Source organism: Tenrec ecaudatus, chromosome 10 (genome assembly GCF_050624435.1).
Source record: "Tenrec ecaudatus isolate mTenEca1 chromosome 10, mTenEca1.hap1, whole genome shotgun sequence".
Taxonomy (NCBI): Eukaryota; Metazoa; Chordata; class Mammalia; order Afrosoricida; family Tenrecidae; genus Tenrec; species Tenrec ecaudatus.
Genome location: NC_134539.1, coordinates 121,329,521 through 121,345,073, shown reverse-complemented (window position 1 = coordinate 121,345,073; position 15,553 = coordinate 121,329,521). Strand labels below are relative to the sequence as shown.

Here is a 15,553-nt window from a genome sequence, read left to right as displayed (position 1 = left end):
ACCAAAAAATAATTACTTGATTTAACCTGAAATAATCATCAACTAGCATTATAACATAATGAGATTTTGTTCTCCTTTAAGGTTATTAAACATATGCTTTTTGCAGTATAACTCTAATACAGTAAAAGTAATACTATTAGACATTTATCTAATTTACAGATGTTTCAAAGAAAGTTTGCCATTCACCAAAAGGAACATGTGAAGTACAAAAGTGACTGTGTTTAAGTGAGACATTATGGAGCTATATTAACAAAATACTTACAAGATTTATGGCACATCTGACTTTACTGTTAAAAACAAGGAATATTTTTCCTGCTGCATATGTGCTTTGTGAGGAAAATTACTGTCAGATGCAGATGATATTCCAAGTCACAGACCACAAAACAACTTAATTCAACATAATTAGATCCACATACTTGATTTTTTTCTTGCCTGATTAAAGTGCCCTCAGAGTTCCTAGAAGAATCCAGAATGACTCACTCAAAAAGGCCAGAGAGTCCATATGCCATATAGATTTCATTGTCAGAGATGCATCCTAATGCATTGCTGCCAGCTTGGTCTAACTCATAGCAACCCTACAGGGCACAGTGGACAGGGCTTCCAGGGCTATTTTTATGGACACAGACTACACATCTTGTGAAATGACTGGGGAGTCTGAACCACCAACCTTTTGGTTGGTAGGTAAATACCTAAACCACTGTGCCACCAGACTTTATGCCTTAAGTTCTAAATTATTTTCAGAGTAATGCTATTAAACATGTTGTGCCTGAGGGACCGGCCCCATTACCAACTAAGGTTGGACAGCACCACCCATCCCTGCGCCCACCCAGAAGACTTCACTTCAGAGGACAGCACTGAAGCTACAGCTCAAGGAGAGGGACTTGTCTGATCAGAGCACACAGGAGCCAATGAGGGGGAAGGTGGGGAAAAAAGAGTGAAACACATCCTAACTCATCAACCCCTGAGGACAATGTTCCTGCTCAGAGCAGCAATGCAGAGATGACCACAGGGCCGGTCACACCACAGGACACAGTGTTCCTCATTGACCCAAAGCACCATTGGGGACAACACTAGAGACACACGGTGAGAACTGTGCCCGCCCTGAGCTCACTAAGCCAAAACCAGCCTCTGGGGGCATACAGCAGAGCAGCAGGGTAGGGATGGGGGGGGGGGGGAGAAGCAGAGCAAAGAAGTCGCCAGGGATAGCTGTGGGGCCAGGGCATGGCACCCCATCAGACCTGACTGGAAAGCTCTCATGAAGGACAAAGAATGAACCCTGAACTATTTATAGGGTTTTTCCTGTTGTTATTGATGTTGCAACTATTGTTTTACTTTCTATTGTTGCTTCCTGGTACTCAGTCTTGTGATGGTACACAACACACCAACCTGAAATGGATAGGCGGGATAGACAAGCAGGAAGAGGGGGAAAGGAACTGGGTATTGACAAACCCAGGGACTAGGGAACAAGTGATCCAAAATCAGTGGCAGGGAGGGTGTAGGAGGTCTGGCGGGGCTGGATCAAGGGCAATATAACCTGAGAGGAATTCATAAAACCCAAATGAAGCCTGAACATGATAGTGAGACAAGAGGAAAGTACAAAGAAATAGAGGAAAGAACCAGGAGGCAAATGGTAGTCATAGAGATCTAAATACAGGCATATATAGATGTAAATACATTTATAACAGTGAGGGGGAAATAGATCTATGTACATAAATTTATAGGTTTAGTATTAAGGAAACAGATGGACAGTGGACCTCTGCTCAAGTACTCCCTCGACTCTGTTCTAAGAATTCGGCAGTCTGAGATGCCTTCCTGGCACGGTCGCTGAAGACAATAGGTGCACAGCTGGTGCGATGAAAAAAGCGGATGGTGCCCTGCTACCAAAAGATATAGCATCTGAAGTCTCAAAGGCCTGAAGATAAACAAGCAGCCATTTAGCTGAGAAACAACAAAGCCCACATGGAAGAAGCACACAAGCAAGTCCCGACTCGATCACTGAGGACAAAATGAGTGCATAAGTAAAAGTGGTGAGGAAAGGTGATGGTGCCCGGCTGTAAAAAAGATATAGAATCTGGAGTTCTACAGGCTGGAAGATAAACAAGGCACCATCTAATTGAAAAACAACAAAGCCCACATGGAAGGAGCACACCAGCCTGTGAGATAACAAGGCATCGAAGTGAACAGGTAACAGGCAACAAAGATACCCCCTGAAAAAAAAAATCATAGCATTGTGAATGAGGGGGAGTGCGGAGTGGGGACTCAGGGCCCATCTGTGGAAAATTGGACATTCCTTTGCAAAAGGGCTGCGGGGAGGAGACGAACCAGTCAGGGTACAGTGTAGCAATGATGAGATTTACAATTTTCCTCTAGTTCTTGAATGCTGCCTCCCCCACTATCATGATCCCAATTCTACCTTATAAATCTGGCTGGACCGAAGGATGTACACTGGCACAGATGGGAACTGGAGACACAGGGAATCCAGGGCAGATGACCCCCTCAGGATCAGAGGTAACAGTGGAGATACTGGGAGGGTGGAGGGAGAACTGGAGAGAAGGGATGAACAGATTACAAGGATCTATATTAACCTCCTCCCTGGGGGATGGACAGCGGTGAAGTGGGTGAAGGGAGACATCGGATGGTATATAATATGACAAAAATAATAATATATAAATTATCAAAGTTTCATAGGGGGGAGCAGAGGGGATGGGAAAAAATGAGGAGCTGATATCAAAGGCTCAAGTAGAAAGAAAATGTTTTGAGAATGATGATGGCCACAAATGTACAAATGTGCTTGACACATGGCTGGATGTATGGAATGTGATAAGAGTTGTAAGAGCCCTGAATAAAATGATTTAAATATTATTTTGTGGTTTCTAAAGTGGCACTGTTGGGCAAGTTTTGGACTTCTAACATCAAAGCCAGCAGTTCAAACCCATCTGTGACTTCCCAAAAGGAAAGGCTCTTCCAGAAAACTGACAAAACCTTAGACAACCTATACAGGACACCTGTGAATTGGAATCTACCCCTGGTGTGGGTTTTTGTTATTTTTGAGATTCCTTAGTATTGTGTTTTCTCATTTTGGCTAGTGTTGAGAATATACCCAAAACATACCCCATTTTAATAATTTCTCCATGTGCAAGTTGGTGATATTAATTATATTCTTCAAATTATACAATCATTCTTACCCTCTTTTTAAAATTGTGCCTCCTCCATTAACATATGCAATATTTAAAGTTGCTGCTATTAATTCGATACCATATATATAGTTGTTATGGAGAAAAGTGTTCAAGGTATACAATGTTTATAAGTAAAACCATACTATACTACTCAGTTTTAAGATTTCTGGGGATACTTTTGGCTTAATAGTTATTATTTCAGAGCAAAAGTTCCAGAGGTTTATCAGCCTCCAGAAAACCTTAGTTTCGTAAATATATTGTGTATTTTCTCCCACTTTGATCAGGTGAGATTGATTAGATCTTGATGTTTGGTATTTAGAAATTCCTAGTCTTCTAAATTATAAAGTATGACCTAGAGCAAAAACATGACAACAATATCTATTTGATTTACTAATCTGTCAAATAACATTGACATTTGCCAAGTACATATCATATGCAAGGTACAGTTCTAAGAAAAGAGATAACAAGACGCCTAAGCATGGTTTCTATATCCAGAATGGACCGGTAGGTATCCTGAGAGATAACGAGTACTAATACACATGAGAAATAAAAACAGGGGCAAGGGGCAAGAAAAGCCATTGGGAGGTTTGATATATTACTCAAGTTGTCAAATGCAAAAAGATGATCTCGTATGAAATCCTTTATATGAATCTATTTTAGGAGGTCTGGTGGGGTAGAGATTACATATTATTCTGCTAAGCACAAGGTCTTCAGTCTGAAACCATATCACGTTTTCTACTCCTGTCAAGAGTTACAGTCTTGGAAACCCATGTCCTACCTTGTCCTTTAAGGTCTTTATGAATCAGAATTGACCCAATGGCTTTGAGTAGTAGTAATTCCATTTTAAATGCTTAACATATTCAAATAGCAAAAAATTATACCTGAGCAAGAGAACCCTGGTAAAATGGGAAAGATTGGAAAATTTAAGAAATAAAATTTGTTCTCATTAGCAGCTCTAGCAGAAATATATACGTAGGCAGGAGTCTAAATAAATTACTATAAAAAGGAAGTTGTAGGACAATGTTTCCATGTTTTAAATATTCATTTAAAAGGCCTACAGTCTTAAACTCTAAAACATAAAGGAGAGGAGGACTTAGAGGAAGGACAGAAACTGGTGTGACTCCTAGACTATGGTTCTTAGCCTTCAGATCTGGAATTGAACTCACAGCCATGCACCATTTAAGATCAAAAGGGCAGGATTTACTCAAGGGCGAAGTTCAGAGGTAAACTCAGGGAAGAAGATGGAAAAGTGATGGAGCACTGCGAGGGGAGGGCAATGGTTGAGCGGAGTAGGAACGCATATGAATTGTTAAATGTAAAACTATGTTCTTCTATATAAACCTTTGCTCAATTCGTTACCAAAAGTTGAAAAATGAAAAATTATGTTTTCAGCTCTATAGAGTAATTATATCTTCACCTAAAATATTTTCTACCTTGTTTAGCTAACATCTAATTTAAAACTTACATGCAGAAGAAACCAAATCAAGTAGTGGCTAAATTGACAATACGAAATTTAGTTGTGCTAGAACATGCTGGGAAAAAATGATGGTGATGTGTCAAAAGAACACAGATGCCAAGTTAATGGCCTCCTAATATTCAAATCTGCTGTTGTTAGTTGTTAGGTGCCATCAAGTCAGTCTGACTCACAGAAACCCTATATTCAACAGAAAACAAAAAATCAACCCCCACTCCAGCCCCACCCTCAGAATGATCTTATGTTGCAGCTCGCTGTGGCAGTCAGCGTGTCCTCCCATCATCTTGGCGAGGGTCTTCCTCTTTTTGACTGGTCTCTCCTGATAGCATGTCCAAAGTACATGAGAGGAAGTCTCGCCATCCTTTCCTGTACTGAGCATTCTGGCTGTACTTCCTTCAAAGCAGACCAGTTTGTTCTTCTGACAGCCCATGCTACTGACAATATTCACTGCCAGCACCCTGTTCAAATGTACTGATTCAATGTCCAACTCTCACATGTTCATGAGGCTTGGGTCAGGCATCCTTAGTCCTCTAGAAGTAACATCCCTGCTCTTCAAACCGTTACAGAGATCTTCTGCAGCAATTAACCTAATACAATAATGGCCAAATCTAGAACATCTTAAAAATTAAAGTAAATAGCAAGAAGAATACACAAATCCCAACAGATACACAGCAAATCACATTCTCATATACCAAAGATGGAAAACCCTGAGAGCAACAAGACAGAAGCAAATTGTCACATACAAGGAATACTCATTAAGACAAGTTTTCCTCAGAGAGCAGAAAGTAGTAAAATAACACACTGAAAATGTTAAAAACAAAAACTGTCAACTACGAATTTCTTATCCAACAAAACTGTAAGAATGAGAGTGAACTGAATATATTTCCAGATAAATAAGTGTTTTGGGAGTTTGTGATGAACTATTCCTACACTACCAAGAAAACCCAACAAACAAACCATCAAGTCGATGCTGACTCATAGTGACTCTATAGGACAGGGTAGAAAGAACTGCCTGAATGAGCTACCGAGAGGCAATCTTTATGGAAATAGAAAGTTGTGTCTTTCTCTCACACAGTGTCTGGTGGTTTCAAACTACTGACCTCCCATAACCACTACACCACCAGGTTCCTTCCCATACACTGCAGGCGATGCTAACGAAAGGACTTAAGGTAGAAATGAAAGGACAATAGGCAACAGCTTAAAGAAATATGCAGAAATGAAAGATCTCTTGTAAAGAAAATCGCATAAGCAAGTGTAAGGGGTAATTTTATAGCAAACAACACAGTTTTTCTGTCATTTACCATAAACTGCATTTTATATTTCAAATGTGCAGTTGGTATTCCACAGGAAAAAAGACAAATACATGAGATATGCAATTATGCAGATAATAAATAGAGAGATAATGTTTGATGTAAAACTACACAAGGGGGAAGGAGCAGTACATATATAACATTTTGTATGCTGTCAAGTTAAAATGGTATCAGTTTAAACTAGGTTACTAAAATTTAAGTTGTTAAATGTAAGCATCATAGTAACTAAAAATAAAAAAATCTAAAATATCTATAGAAAGGGTATAGATAGAATGGAATATAAATGAAATGCTTTACTCTCAAATATCAGCTGAACTGTCCCATAGGGTTTCCTAGACTCTGAACTTTACAGCAGGATTTGGCAGTTTCTTTCTGGGAGAAATCAGCTGATGGGTTAGAACAGCTGGCCTTCTGGTTAGCAGCCAAGAACTTTAACCTTTATATCACTATAGGGCTCCTGGATAGGTAGGCATTCTATGCACAGGGAAGAAATGAGGCATGGTATACATACAGGAAAACTTCAATATCACAAATAAAGTTAAAATTTTGATTTGCTTGATGAGAAAACTGGAAGAAATAAAAGATACTGCTGTAGTGCCTAAAATACCATTTTGCAGTTTTCTCACCCAGTGACATCTAGTTTGAAAAAAATCGTTCAATGGTGAAACTTTAGGAAACTTATTTAGTCCTAAAATGTAAGATTTCCAATAGAATTGGAAAATAAAATATGTACAATGAAGAAAAAACATGCAAATCTGTTTGACATGCATAACTTTGTGAACTGTAGCGACAAAAAGTCAACAATCATTTGAAATTTACAGGTTTCAGTTAGAGATGGCAAGTGAATTCAAACAGGCATAAGACTATGGTAATACAAAGATTCAACCAGTTGAAGAAAGCTGATGGTGCCAAGTTATCAAAAGATATAGCATCTGGGGTTAAAAGCTTGAAGATAAACAAGCAGCCATCTAGCTGGGAATCAAAAAAGCCCACATGGAAGAAGCACACCAGCCTGTGTGATCATGAGGTGTTGATGGGATCAGGTATCAGAAGACCCAAAATAAATAATCACATCCATGAGAACAGGTGGGGCAGGTAGGCGATACAGAGTGGAGACTCAAAGCCCATCTATGAACAATTGGACATCCCCTCACAGGAGGGTGACAAGGAAGAGACAAGCTAGCCAGGATACAGTATAGCACCAACAAAACATACAACATTCCTCTAGTTCTTTAATGCTTCCTCCCCCATTCACTATCATGACCCCAGTTCTACCTTACAAATCTAGCTAGACCAGACCATGTACATGGGTAGAGGTAAGAGCACTCGACACAGAGAAACCTGTCAGGAACAATAATGGGAGTAGTGATATCATGAGGGTAGGGGGAAGGTGGGGACAGAAAGGGGGAACTGATTACAATGATCACAGTATAACAGTCCCCCCGCCCCCATGCCAGGGAGACGATCAACAGAAATGTGGGTTAAGGGAGATTTCAGTTGATGTAAGATATGAAAATAATAATAATATATAAATTATCAAGGGTTCATAAGGGAGGGAGGAAAAAATTGAGCTGATACAAAGGGCTCAAGTCAAAATGTTTTAAACATGACAATGGCAATATATGTACAAATGTGCCTGACACAATGGATGTATGCATTGTTATAAGAGCTGTAAGAGCCCTCAAAAAAATGACAAACAAACAAATAAATAACTGGAATTCCTTTTTGGAGGCAGAAGAAGTTAAATAAATAAATAAATGAATGAATAAATAAATAAATGAGTTGGGGAGGAGAGAATTGCACCTTTCAGTCAAATGGATATTTCCTTATTACTAATATTATAAATTGATTTATCCCACTTTATCAATAATTTATCACTAATAATAGCATTCATCTTCAACGTGATACAAACAACTGGTTAAATTAGATGTCACATTACACCCCCACCACACCCCTAAAAAAAGAGACAACTCACTTTGGCTTCAGTTTCTCCCCTGTGAAGAGTATACAGATGGTGGACTGCACTTTGCGATGAGGCCCAAGGATGAGTCAGAATTTGGAAGACATGAAAGTCATGACCAAGTGTGTCTGTTGTAACTAAAAGCATTCCTGGAAGGAATAAAACAAATGACAAAATAAAAATAGGTGTGGACATCAGGCTTTCATACAGTACAACTAGTAAAACTGTGTCAAAGATGCAAGCAGTTTGCTAAAGTAATGCCGTACAGTTAAACAAACTGGGTTCCTGTATGTCAGTCTAACAAGATCACAAGCGCAGTGAGGAGACCGTATGTATATGCAGATGCATGGGTCGTTTTGGTTATTATTAAAAGGGGATTAATGGAAATAGCAATAACACACAAAATGCAACTACTGAAGTAAATCGGTACAACAATAATTGCTAACATGAATGGGTTTACATACAAGAAACAGTATAAAAGTGCTCCATATATTATATAGCAATACTCTTTTTGCTGTGTCACTCAGACAAATAAACAAACTGAGGCACAAAGAGGCTAAGAAACTCATCCCTGACACACAGCTATATGTAAATGAAACCAGACAAAACTAACATATTAATATGGTTTGTATGGAAAAGCTATATATTATTGTCCCTAATAATATATAGCTAAGCTTTACTAGGAAAACAGGTTTACTTTAAGATATAACCACCAATATTTATAGTAAATGGGAATGCATTCGCTTCTCTAAAATCTGGCTCTAGGGAGTAGATAAGAAGACTGCCCAAAACAAACTGGGGCATCATTTCCATTTAGTGTAAATTGACATTATCTTAGTTACCAAAGTAATGTCATAAATCATCACACTTCCAGTACTATAAGTTGGTTAAATAATTTTGTCAGGAAAATCAGATCATATAAGCAGCTGATATCTCAACACATAGAAGTGCATACAATTTAAATGTATCAGAAGTTTGAAGCTCATTTTTTAATATCATTAGAACTAGAACTAAGCAAGCTTATGAATGAGAAATGTAAACAAGAAAAATAGCAAACATTTATTTAGTGTTTCTCAAAGCCTGAAACTTGTTTAAAAAGATAATGACTAAGACAGAAGCTCACAGTTTTGTGCGGTACTAGAATCAAGATATGTACGAATAAAGTACACAGCAAAGAAGACATAACTCAGAGCATTTGAGAAAGGCTTAATGCAGGTGATGCGATACAAATTTCAAATGCAGAGGAGAAAAGGCATCCTGGAAAACGGGAAGAAGTACAAGAAAAATTGTTAGGGAATGGTCAGCTGGGTCAAACTGTGAAGGAAATTGGAAGGCCTGCTGAAAAATAATGGTTTTAGTCTGCAGTTCTAAAAACATGTCACACCTAGGCAGACTTTCAAAAATGTTTACTCTGAGCTCCGGTAATAAAGCTGATGATTAAGCAAGCCTGAGCAAGACGCCTCTGTCTGCTCTCAGAAAAGGGGCTCAGAAGGTTGCAGGTGGTCAGAAACAGAAAGCCCACAACTGTCTTCCTGCATGACCTGAAGGGTTAGAACGATAACTGAGGGGGGAAATGGAAATTACACTGAAAACACAGAGCCAGAAAACTGCTTTCCAGAAGTAAACTGCTAGGCATAAACTAAAAACTCTCACTGGAAAAATCAAGGAAGGAAGAAAAAACTGTCTAGTGTGTGTACCAGAAAGGGAAAGTAGCTACAACACTTGTCCAGATACTGCTGTCAAGATGCTCCCTTCCATCCCCAGCGAGGGCAGAAGCGTGAAATAAAAAATGTGCGCAGGTGGCGGTTCTTAGTCTGCATCCGCAGGAACACATCAACAGGAAGCCTGCATTACAGGTTGTCTCGGTACAAGGAGGGCAATCTCAAGCAAGCTTTAAAAGCAAATCTGATGATACTGAGCAAGAAAATAATGTACTTTTTCACAGAAATAAAGTCATGAGCAGCCATCTAAGATGTAACTATGGGTCTTCCCCTATCTGGAGAAAAGAAGGATGATGAAAATTTTAAAATGTGAAAAAAAAATTTAATATGGAAACATTTAGACCTCTTGATTAATGGACCTGCAAACATCAGTCACCACGCCCTGAAAACCAGAGAACCATGGTAGACGATGCCCAGCTACCAACTGGTCTGAACACGAGCACACCAACAGCCCTCAGGAAAGTGAGGGAAAGAGTGGGACACGACTCAAAGCACAGAGACCTAACAAATGGACTCAAGTTTTAAACAAAAGAAATTCCATTTTCTAGAGGAGAACATTTAGAATTTGTACTATTATTTCCTTAAGTGTAAGTACTTTCTAGTAAATCTATCGGCTTTTTCAGTGGAAGGGGGGGGCGGGTGGGTTTGTGTATGAATACCTTTTCAAAAAAGATAATGGAACCAATCCTGTGATCTCTTTCTTTTTAGATTAATTGTGGTAGCTTCTGTTATTTGAAAAAGCTGTCCATCTTGTTTAAAATTTTAAATTTATAAGAAAAAGTCATTTATATCAGTATAAGGTATCTTTAGTGATGTATACTTTGTCATTCAGAATATTAGCAGTCAGGTTTACAAAAAAGTTTTACAGAAAGTTCAGAGTTCCAATATGTGCCCCATCCTCAGTCCTCTATTCGTTACAGTAGACAAATCAGTATTGACATGTTATTACCAGCTCAAGTTCATCATTTACTTTAGGATTTTTGCTTGATATTATAAACTTCTGTGTTTTGAAAAATGCTTACTATATTATATGTCTACCATTGTCTCTCACACAGAGAATGGTTTGCTTCTGTCTTCATTGGTTTAAAGCATCACTCTAAGATTGCTTTAGCTACACTGCAAAAAACTTCAGGTGCCACCTACGTTTAAATTTACATTCAGTTTAAAATAGTGTGGTATTTCATTTTCAAAAACTTATGGATATTACATCAATCAAGTACTGATTTATAGTTTAATTCCATTATGAAAATAAAGATTTGTGCAAGGGTAAATGTTTCACACACACATGCCTTGTTAAAAGAAAAAGTATATGACATATTAAACAATTAAGTAAAAATTGAGATAAGCAGTAAAAGAAAAAGACAAAACATATTTAATTTTGCTTTTTTACCTGGCTAATTTAAGTGACTACAGCACTAGACACTGTTTCAAAGGTCAAAAAAAAAACCATCTCACTAGATCCATGTGTCCTGCCTCCTTCAAAAAGAATGTATTTCAGATAGTGGAAAGTGCCACTCCTTGAGAGCTACGCGTTAGCTGTAAAGCAGCGTCTGCAAGCTGCCTCCCCACTGCACGTGGTGACTGTGTCAGTTGAGGCCCTGGTGGCGTGGTGGTAGCCCACTGGGGTGCGGTCTGCAAGGCCGGCGCTCCTCAGGAGGAAGACTGTACTTCTCCTTCAGCAGACCCCCTCAAAAACTCGCAAGGAAGGCGGTCGTACCGGTCATGGAGCGTCACTGAGAGTTTGGAGGGGTTTTTGGAGAGGGCGCCAGCACACTGGTACACTGTGTTCTTTTCCTCTGTTGTTTCCAAATAAATCGGTAAGATTAAGCATGTGTGCTCCATTTGCCTTTTATGGGCAGTTTTTTTCCCCCACTACTCTATACTTTTGACTGGGTTATCATAAAATTTGAATTATCACAGCTCCACTTATATGTTCTGATTCCACTGTATAACAATTAAAATAATGTAACAATTGGAAGAGCAGAGAGAAAGGAAAACTGTGGGATTATGGAGTCATGTGCTTTCTCTTAGTTTACAATTTCCTCTTTTGCACACATTCTGTTGGGAAAAAAACAGCTTTTTTTTCTTCTTCTAGAAAACAAGTTAAAAAGCACATATACATAAAAGGAAAAACTCGTACAGAGTAGACTGTGGCTTGAGAACTATTTATGCAGCATCAGAAGACTAAACCAGACTCTGGCCAGGCCATAAACTAAACCCACGCCCCAAATGAGGTGCCAAGCCACAAAAAGCATTTGCGTCATCTGGGAATACAAGGAAAAGAAGGACTTCTAATTATAGGGCCTGGAAGCGGAAGCCTAGAGCGATTAGCTGTTTAGGCGCTGCTGTATGTTTATCTGGAAGCTTCCTCTCTCTCACTCTCAGCCTCAAGTTTGATAGATGAGTTTTAGCCTGAAGGGTGGAGACTGAGGCTGCTCGTGGTACACAGCGTTCTCCAAAATCTGAGGTAGCTAGAGACTGACATTAAGGCTTTTGTGGCCTCAGGAGAACGTTAAGTCTTTTCAACTGGGCGTCAGCTCCGGCGCCTAAAAGGCAAAATTAAAGAGTAGCAAATCTCCACTGTGCATATGATGTAAAATCATGGAAACATGAGTAGGTTTGTCTTTTTCACCATATCCTATTTATAACACCTAGCTAATTGTATGGTTCTTTAACGTGTGCACACATGTGACTGCAAGACAAATCACCAGCTATTCACACTTTCTTCCAAAAAGAGCATAAACACAACTTCCCAACTCATAGCGACCCACTAGGCCACCAGAGAACTGCCATAACTGCCCCTGTGGGTGTCTGCAATTGTAAACCTTGATGGGAACAGACAGCCCCGCATCTTTCTCCAGAGGAGGGCTGTTTAGTTTTACCTGCTGACCTTGTGTTTTGCAACCCAAAACAAACCCCACAGTACCACCAGGGCTCCTGCCTGGCCGAGAACATATTCTTTCTTTCTCTAACTCATGCTCCCCAACACCATTTCAAGACGGTAAAACAAACACTACCAAATGAGAAAAGGAAGTGATTTGTTCCCAAAGTTGTGTATATTCACAGCCGAAATAAGAGATGAAAATATTTGCGCATAAAACTTATTTGCTCCATGAGGAAAAGTCTAAACTTTGTAAAGTTTTCTATTGATTTATTTTGCTTTATATTAAATGTGTTACTTATGTCCTACTGAAAAAGCATCCTACATTCCTTATATGAATATTTTCTTCTCATTCTTTCTCCTTAGTAAAAATGTTTAGGTTTCTGAAGACATCCTTAACATCCAAGGAGAACACTTTACAAGAAGATACGTTGGGAAGGGGTGTTAAAAAAAGGAAGCTATTTAGGAAAACAGTTGTATCAAACCACATGCCTATTAGTAAGATATAAAGGTTACATTTGCTCAATAGCTTTGGAAACAGTATCACCAGCAGTATTTTTAAAGGATTATTTTATTTTTCTTGTAGCTCATTTGTTCCCTCTAAATGATCGTTCTAGTTTTCTGGCATTACTTACTGAGAAAACGATCATTTCCATAATAAATTACTTGATGTATTTCTCAAAAATATGTGCACAGGTCAAAAATATAGTCACAAAAGCTGGTAAATTTCTAGATTCTGTTCCACTTATCGATATTTATCTAAAGCCATCCCTTTATTTTAGTTTAAAAATACTTTTTATTGAGGGCTCTTATAACATTTCATACATCAATTATATCAAGCACATTGAAACAATTTTTAATCATTTTATTGGAGGCTCATACAACTCTCCCCACAATACATACATACATACATTGTGTCAAGCACATTTGTACATTTGTTGCCATCGTCATTCTCAAAACATTTGCTTTCTACTTGAGCCCTTGGGATGAACTCCTCATTTTTGTCCTTCTCTCCCTGCCCCCGCTTCCTCATGAACCCTTGATAATTTATAAATTATTAAAATTTTGTCATGTCTTACACTGACATCTCCCTTCACCCACTTTTCTGATATCTGTCCCCTGGGGAGGGGGTTATATGTAGATCCTTGTAATAATCGGTTCCCCCTTTCTACCCCACCTTCCCTCAACCCTCCTGGTATTGCCACTCTCACCACTGGTCCAGAAAGGTTCATCTGTCCTGGATTCCCTGTGTTTCCAGTTCCTCTCTGTACCAGCCATCCTTTCCTAAGCTTTATGATAAGGCTGAAATTTGGGTAGTTCTACCCTTCAAATTTTATCCTTTGTTTTTTAAAACTATGTTGAAGTTCCGTGTATACTTGAGTATAAGCCAAGCCGAATATCAGCTTAGGCACCTAATTTTACCACAAAAATTCCCATTAAAATGTGCTAAAAAACTAGGCCTTAGGGTACAGTATAGCAATGATGAAACATACAACTTTTCTTTAGTTCCTAAATGCTTTTCTCCACCGACTATCATGATCCCAATTCTACCTTACAAATCTGGCTAGACCAGAGGATGGACACTGATAATATCAATGTCACAGGTAATGAATGCTAAAAGCTCACAATAAGGTACACATTGCATAAAAGTTAACAGGAATTTGAGAAGTTTAGGGAAAGTACAAGAGCGTGAACTGCCATGAACACGAGCATGCAGGAAAGAGAAATAAGTATGTTTTTAATTCCAGTGTTTGAAGACATGAAAGTGAGCCATCTCGCTGGAGATTTTTTACAAAGCATGTCCAAAAATGCATGCGAACACTCCATACGTCTTTTCATTCCATTCTCCCACAAGAAGCCCCTCACTAGTCTAGAAACCAAGCTTCTGTCCGACTCAGAGTGGCCCCGGAGCGGCAGAAGTGCCCTGTGGGGTTCTGAGCACGGACTGTTCGCAGGGGTAAAGGCACCGGCTTTCTCCTGTGGGGAAGCTCGTGGTTTCGAACTGCTGAGCGTGAGCTCGGCAATCCAAAGCGTAACTAAGTACGCCACCAGGGCTCCTTCCCATTAAATCTTAACTAGAAAATATAATGTGAAAGTTAAAACTCACATGTCAAGAGATGCCATTTATGCTATGTACTTTAGGGGTGTGTGGAACAGATTTTTAAAAGAATAAACTTTTGGAGTAGTGCTTATAACAATGAATATACAAAGAGGTATCCCTCCCCCCAATGGGAATTTAAAAAAAAAACATGTATTTAAATTTTTTTTAAAACAACCTTATCTCCTTCAAAGAACTCTCCATTACATTTAATACATTTGTCAAATCTGGGATTTCCTTCTTGGAAGCATTTTTCAAACTCATCTGTTTGGATGGCTGACAGCACAACCCTTGCTTTTGCTTCACGTCTTCTAAGTCATCAAATTGCTGTCCTTTCGTGTCCCTTTTCATATGTAGAAACAAAATAAGTCACACAGAACAAGGTCAGGTTGAGTCAGGTGCGTGGGGTAAGAGATGCATGCTGTTTTCTGACAAAAACTGGTGCGATGAGATGGCTGCATGAGCAAGTGCAGTCATGGTGGCAAAGTAAGTCCCTCTTCTGCCACAAATCAAGCATTTGTTGTCGCACACTGTGAAGCAATCTTTTAAAAACCTCTAAATCGAAAGCCTGATCAAACAGTCTGACCTGGTGGAACAAACTCCAAATACACTATGAGTTGACATTTTTGTCTATTCAGAATGTTCTCTTAACTCAGCCTTTACAAAATCGAGGTTCAAGTGAAACTGCTTTTATGAAAAAATTCACTGTGAACAGAGAACCTTCCCAGGCAATACCACTAGAAAGTTGCTTGATGCTTGTCTAGCAGGAAAAATGTGTACTACAGAACTCCTCTCCCCTAGTGCCATTCTTGGGGTTTTTTTGGTATCCCCCCTCAAAAAATAAAATAAAAAACAACCAAGGTGTATACTTAGTATTTGTGCAATCAAAAATGTATATAATACAGTTTAGAATTTTATGAAAACCAAAATCAA

The 15,553-nt window shown here is 38.9% G+C and overlaps 1 protein-coding gene across 10 annotated transcripts in view; it reads right to left on the bottom strand.

The window, feature by feature from the left end:
• The window catches only part of BCAS3 (BCAS3 microtubule associated cell migration factor), a 553,715-nt gene that overhangs the window by 365,421 nt on the left and 172,741 nt on the right, over window positions 1-15,553 (bottom strand). For all 10 annotated transcript variants that reach the window (XM_075561479.1, XM_075561480.1, XM_075561485.1 and 7 more), the window contains exon 14: window positions 7,936-8,069. In XM_075561479.1, coding sequence (XP_075417594.1) covers window positions 7,936-8,069 — 134 coding nt within the window. The remainder of the gene's footprint in view (window positions 1-7,935; window positions 8,070-15,553) is intronic.